The 7188-nt window shown below is 39.7% G+C and overlaps 1 protein-coding gene across 5 annotated transcripts in view; it reads right to left on the bottom strand.

Annotated features, from left to right (window-relative positions):
* Positions 1-58: 58 nt before the first annotated feature.
* Positions 59-7188, bottom strand: part of kif13ba (kinesin family member 13Ba) — a 47663-nt gene continuing 40533 nt past the window's right edge. For all 5 annotated transcript variants that reach the window (XM_044098714.1, XM_044098706.1, XM_044098723.1 and 2 more), the window contains exon 39: positions 59-6447. In XM_044098714.1, the coding sequence (XP_043954649.1) occupies positions 6242-6447 (206 nt within the window). In that variant the 3' untranslated portion in view covers positions 59-6241. The remainder of the gene's footprint in view (positions 6448-7188) is intronic.

The following is a 7188-nucleotide window of genomic DNA, read 5'->3' as shown; positions in this document are numbered from 1 at the left end:
TAATTTTTTTTAAATTCTTAATCTATCTACTGTCCAGATGATTAAAGATGAAAATAAATGTATTATAATACATGTTTATTCTTTGGATTGCAGCATAAAATTATTACATAAAACAATTAAATTAATCAAAACTTGTGCTCAGATTTCTCTACTTTATAAGTCTTAATATGCGCATATGTACGTACACACACACACACACACACATCCAGAGAACAAACACAGAAATGATGCAGGCAGACATTCCTGCTCCACACAATCAACAGCAGCAGTGACTGATCATGATTTCTTACAATGATAATAGTAATACTGTTGACCAGGCCAAGGCCACATTAAAAACGAACAGCTGAGCATTACAGTTCATCCTCAGCTACATGAGGGGAAAGTAACCTTCGCACTCTTATGAGCCTCCATCGTTATGCAGCCCAGGTACATATGGTTGGAGTAACATGGAGGAGAAAATAACCCAAACAGGAGATGGAGCTGAAAGTTTTTTTGAAATGGTTGGACACTGCACTTGACAGCTCCGTATTGCTTGTTTTTGTGGTTCTTTTTGATGTTCGAGAACACACTGAAGCCGGTCGGAACACACTGGAGCAAGGACTGAGGTAGCTCAAAGGTTAAAATAAACTTCCAATTCTGTTTTAGCCAAAAAAATAAATACATAAATTTAAATCCTGAAACTAGATTTGATTTGATATGGTCCTGGGTAGTTGTGACTCCCTTTTTTTTCCTGGTTGCAGCTAAAATTCCCAGCATGGAAGACAAACCCCTCCATTTTCTGGCTGAGGTGTTCAAAGCAGCCACTAGAGGGCGACTCTAGGCAAATTCCTTCAGAGGAAAACAGGCAGTGATGAACCTGACAGCTCCTGAGACCAAGAGACTTTCTTTAGGAAACCAAAGTGGGCTCTTATTATTTTGTAAACAACCCGCAAAGATAGACAGTTTGCTGAAAGTTTAATGTAATAAACCACACCTTTAGAGAGAGTGAGAACTGAGACTGCTCAGCTGGAAATTGTTCTGCATCAAGGCTGAAGGCCACATTAGAGGCAGAGGGCTGCACTTGGAACAGCACGATGAACCAAAAAAAGGAAACAGTGTGAAGGTCTGAAGGCTCATAAAGACTCGATATGAAAGATACAAATGGGAATAAAAATAGAACAAAGTGCCTCTAATGGCTGATACGGATCCATAAATAACGCTGGCTTGGCACCAGTGTAAAAACGAACAGCCATTTTATTGTGTTCAAATGTCTTTTTGTTGCTCTAAATCCACTCTGAGGTCAGAGTTCATCCATACTTTGGGATCCTACAAACCTTGTTTATACAGAGGACTGACCGTTTGCTGTAGCTGAGCTTAGCTCTGCATTTAGATAAAACAAGAACATGAAGTGTAAAGTGTGTTTTTGTTTGTTTTGTTTTTTACTTAAATAGAAGAGCACGTAGCTCGAGAACACTGAACAGAAAAACAAAAAACCCAAACAGGCGTGTCGTTTCCATCCAAGAGTTGCACATTTTTCTCCCCTCTGTGCAAAGTGTAGTCGATATAACACGACATGAGAAAGAGTCGTGGTTTCTGAGGCACAGCAACAAAAGGAAACAAGCAGAAGTCTGAAGTGATCTCAGCCCCCTTTAACCCCTTCTCCATCCCCACGGCAACCATCTCTGAGGCCGGACTGGAAAAGGAAGGTCCAGCAGCCTTGCAGGAAGCAGCTGGTGATCGTTTTCCATCAGAGCGGAGCTACACAACATTCCTTCACACACACACACACACACACACCAGAAAACTTACTGCTTTTCCTTCAGAACCACCTGTTAGAACCAGAAAGTTACAAAACAGTCAAATCTCCCGACCAATCAGAGAACTCCAATACATCCGGCTAAATAACAGCTGCATTAGTCATGGGCCTGTCTACAGTCTTGTTGTGTGATACAGTTAGAAATAAAGTGTGCCATATTGTGGTATTAACATACACAAACTTCAAAGCACTGATTACAACAGTAGTACTGTTAGTTGTAAATTATTAGTTTTGACAGAGTTAAAACTAGCTAGTAGTTTTTTCCAAATTCTTGAGCAGAATATTATTGCTTTTGTATCACTTTAGTCCAAAGTAATACTTGGAGTATACATAGTTTCAGACCAGTCTGACCTGGAAGGCATCTGTGCCACTGAACCGCCATCTTGGTAGGCAAGTGCAGCACCAAGCATAGATGAACCTTTTGGCTTTGAGGCCAACAAAAAGAAAGTCTATAGAGAAAAAGTTTATGACTTAACAGTTGTAATGTTTATAAACTAGATAGGAATGAGGCGAGAGCTAGTTCTAAGCTTGTGGCTTGTTTATTGTTGTCATAGCAACTCCATAGCACCTGTTATGACAATTAGCTGTGCATATCTACCAAGATGGCTGTCAGTTACAAAGTTCCAGAAAGCATGATGCCAAATGAGATTATGGTATGTATTAGAAGCTAAAGATAATATTAGCCTCTTTAGTTGGGCTATCTGCTAACGTAGCTGCTGCTAACTTGCTAACTGTAGTCTTAAAGTGTTTCATAAATAAAAGTGATCAGTGTTACTCCTTCAGGCTCCACACTATTATTCAGGTTGGTTATAACCACCTATCCAAACAGCTTAACGTTTGCATGAGGGATCCATCAGAGCGTCCACTGTTAGTCATTTTTTTAAACATCTCAATAAAATAAGTAAAACTGGGTTGATATAAACAAGCGATGTCTATCTTCATCTTGTTCCATTTGTGTATGGGCTCCGATATTACTTATGAGTGATATTGGGAAATATCGGTTAATATTATTGGCACAAAATTTAAAATTGGTGGATCCCTCATTTTTTTAGTAGGCATGGGAAAGAGGAGAAGCTTAGTTATCTGTTAATCAAAATCGCAGTCGTTATTGCCCGTTTACTATTTACCAGTATCTGACTAAAAGGACATTAAACCAAACAGAAAAAAACCTGATTCGCTTTCAAACCATAAGTGTTTAAAACCTTTCTGTACCTCGTTAATGGCAAATGGCCCACGACTAAAATGCACAAATCATAAACTCAACTCTGGTGACAAACTAGATTCCAACGTTATTGCAGATTCAACATTAAAAACGTCTCTTTCCTTATAAGAACGCAGGTGTGCTCGTCCTCACCACCTTCTCTTCCCTGCTCACAAGACAAAGTGCCTCAACATTACCTAAAGAATACGAACCACCCAAAGCACCACCCCTTAGCTTTTTCCAAAAACTTTAAAATCCATTCAAGCAAACAGCAAGAGATGGAGAAACACAAAAATCAATTGATTAATTTACAAGTCTATTTACAACGCTCATAGCAGCAGTTCTCATTAAATCATTGTGCAATAATCATTCCAATAAAATAACTTCATCAGCTCCCGTGCGATAAAAGCAAGTGTACAAGTAAATACTTATTGCTTACCTCTCAAGTAAAGAACACGCAATTATAAAACAGATGAAATCCCAATGGACTCTTGAGGAACAAGGGTCTATATGCACACAGTATAACTGATAACTTACAAAACATCTTCACTGTTAGAGTCTTAAGAGTCCTGAGTGTGCAGGGCTAGTCACAGATTTACATGCACTATTCATCAGCATGGAGATCATTTTAAATTGAGGGTTTTATTGATGCACTTACATGTTTGGCATCAATGATGCAAAACACAGTTGAATGATGATGCTGTGTGGTTGATACATAGACTAAACTTCTGGAATGGCCCCAAATGTCAATCCTATAGAAACGTCTTGGCTGCACAATTTAAACAAATCCGTTCTATTATTCCCGATAAACAGCAGTGACGAAACATCCAGCTGGAATTAAATCAAATAATAGTTATGGTTTCACAAGCATAAGATTCCAAGAAAATCCTGCTCGTCGACAATGGCTACCATTGGTTTTGGCTGTCAAATTCTCAACCTACCAAGCTAAATGTTAAATGTATAAAGGACACAAAAAAGAAAGATGGATCCAATGTTTTGATGCTAATTGTCAACAGATAAAGTTCAAGGGTATCACGTCTTAAAAGTCGGAAAAAAGTTTTAATTGAAAGAAGAAAAACGAGTCAGAGGGAAATAGGTCAGTTATGCTAGCTTGACTTTGACAACCTTAACATGTGGATGGGCTGCAGAATTTGGTGTGTTTCGTTCAGTTAAATTAAAAATGGGGGGACTCGCACCCCAACTCTCGGACAGATCATCACATCTTTACAGCAGGTGTTTAAATTAGCTAGTCAACCATCGCTGTTTTCAGACGATGTCTTATTTATGATCACAAAATAAATATCAAACTTGAAAACATAAAACTGTACTAACAGACTTAAGGTTCTGTTCTTTCTGTGGGAAATGTTTGCATGCTTTTTTGGTGTTGAAAAATAAGAATACAAGTGGTTTCTGGGTTGCTGTTCAATGTTTTTTCTGCATTATGTTTCCCTTAGTTGCACTGCACCAAATTAATCATAGGTTTTATTTTGAAACTGCTCTACTGTGGCAGGAGGGCATAAAAAATCATCTTTTTGCCCTCCAAAATCGGGCGCATGCTCAAGATTTTTTGAGGTAAACAATAACAGGAGCCAAGACATTTGTCTACAAATGGGGCCAAAATCGTTGAAGTTATTCTACCGTGGAAAAATAATTACCGAGTTAAATGCTTCATTTAAAGTCCAGAACAAAAATTAAATTTGCACTGATGAAGAGTGTATATAAAACTCTGACCGGAAGTGACCACCACAGGAACAGACAGTGAGCACAGACTACGTGTCCAGAATCATAACCCCAGCCGTCATCAGCAGGAACAAAGCCGGCAGCTGTAGTAACAGAATGACCTGGCATCGCAGGACAGATAAAACATTCCTCTTCCATCTTTATATCAAACTCAGTCCCCTCTTGGTGACACAACAACGCTCCAAAGCTTGACATGTTGCCCTCTGACCTCAGTAGAGAAGAAACGCTTGGTTAAAAAGGTGGAGTTGCCCTTTAGCTCGCTGTACAGCAAATGGACGCCGTCTAGTAGAGTCCTAAAACAATATCTTGGAAACATCTCTATAGGTCAATGTTCAGGTTAAAATGCCTCTGGAATGTTTCATAAAATCATAAAAACTCATTTAAAACCTTCCAAGGTTATCTGAGTTGTGTCTGGAATGTAAAAACAAGCAGACGCTCTCCCAAATATTCTCATTTTCCCCGTTGTGTTAGATTTTTTTTTTTTTAAATCACATGCATAGAATAAAATCAGCTTTTCCTCTCAAGCAGAAACTCCCCCAACTAAACACATCCTTCTTCGTCTTTCCGTCGACACTTGCATTTAAACGACAGTAGCCATCATCGGAAATCTCCAGCACTCTCCATGCTCATGCAGAAGCTTTTCCCTCCAACGCGTCCAGTGCAAAAGAAAAAAAAAATAATAATAATAAAAATCAACCTCTAGTGGCTTTTTCCACGCGGCTTCATCTTTTGACACAATATATTTTACGTACACTACGGTTCACAAACACACACGTACACAAACCCCCACCCCCTCTGCGATCCCTGAGATCACCTCACACTTTGCACAAGGCTTTCTCGTCAACACATGACACGGCAAACGGAACGCGAGTAAGACAAAACACAGAAAGCAAACACAAACCAGACCATGGCGAAAGGCACGTTCTGGAGACTTTAAAAAAAGAAAGAAAGAAAAAAGTCCAGGAAGGGAGCGACGAGGCTCAGTTCAGGAGGGCGGCAGTCGTCGTCGTCGTGGCGCGTCCGGGAACTTCAGGGGAAAGCCGATATGCAGGGAAGCAAACATTTCTCGTCAAAAATCTTTCAAAGTGTTTTTTCCTCTATTTCCTTATTTATATGTAAAACAAACCAAAATAATCCTATAAGTTCCATCTTTTTCAGTATGTGTTTCAATAGTGTTTTAAAAAGACGTGACGAGTTTGCATTGCTGCGTATCGACTCAGAGAGGATCTCTGAACGGACGCTTCGGCTCTCGTTCGCTCTCAGCGTACTAGCCACCAGCTTCCCACAGACGACATCATTTCCCCCGTGTGGTATCCAGCCCTTCATTGGACCGAACAGTCATTCTCCTACACAGGCTCTTTACTCTGATCTGTTTTTTTCTTTGACATGAAGCCGCATACGAGGAGCTTCCAGCAACATGTTACCAGGAAGTAAACAGAGCCTGATGTGCTTTTAGGAGTCACGGAAGAGCAGATGGGCTGTGAGGAGTTTGTCTCTCTCCCATCTCAGTTGCTCCAGGACTTGCGGTTCTCTCCTCTGCGCGCTATGATGGCTTCCCCTCGCAGGACGGGGACGTGGGCCGGCTGAGCGACGTCGGTGGTTCGCCGAGCGGCTCGGTCGCAGCACGACAGACGGTCTGGGCGGACCAGCACTCCATAGCCTGGTTTGCAGAGAAAGTATCGGTGGCCTCCGACTGACCCGTCGTTCTTACCTGCATAAAGGAAAACAATCCAGGACATCAAGGTGCGCAGATTTTCCCCCACAGTGAAATTCAAGCGCTTGTCAAGGTAAGTTTTCAAACTTTTCCTGCTGCCACAAGTTGGAGTTAAAAACTTATCTATTACTGCTATTAAAGTCTTGTTCTAGTGATCTACATTCTGTAGCAGGAGGGAGGTAAATTGAAATGTAACAAAATTTAAAGTTTTGAAATGTCTCTCTCACATATTCTATACACCTGACTGGTCCGAGAACAAAACACTGATTTAACAAAATAATCCCCCAATTTTAATAACTTATCAATAAGTTGTTGAGCCATTAGGAATAATAAATGTTCTTTACATTCAAACAAATTGTGTTAATATTCAAATTAAAAGCTTGAACGTAATATATGAAGACAGTTGTACAAAAATCTGTAAAAAAAAATAAAAAATAAAAAATGTCCTCGCTAAGGTTTCTTGACTTGGCAAATAAAAATTATTTTGGTAACTTTCGTTAACCTAAAACAAGAAAAGTGTGGTCTGATTTAACTTCAGACAGCAAGAAAAATAATGGATGCGTCTTTTCATTAGATGTATGAAAATATCTGGTTTAAATGTAAACAATGTTTTCCAAGTTTATGCTTTTAATCAAACGATAAATTGCACTTAATTGCAAAACTGTGCCGTTTGTATGTCGGGCATTTTCCCAACCTTGAAAACACCTAATTTGAACTGAAGCATTTTAAGAACCCGTT

Source organism: Gambusia affinis, linkage group LG02 (genome assembly GCF_019740435.1).
Source record: "Gambusia affinis linkage group LG02, SWU_Gaff_1.0, whole genome shotgun sequence".
In the NCBI taxonomy this organism is placed as follows: domain Eukaryota; kingdom Metazoa; phylum Chordata; class Actinopteri; order Cyprinodontiformes; family Poeciliidae; genus Gambusia; species Gambusia affinis.
This window is presented reverse-complemented; position numbering and strand designations above follow the sequence as displayed.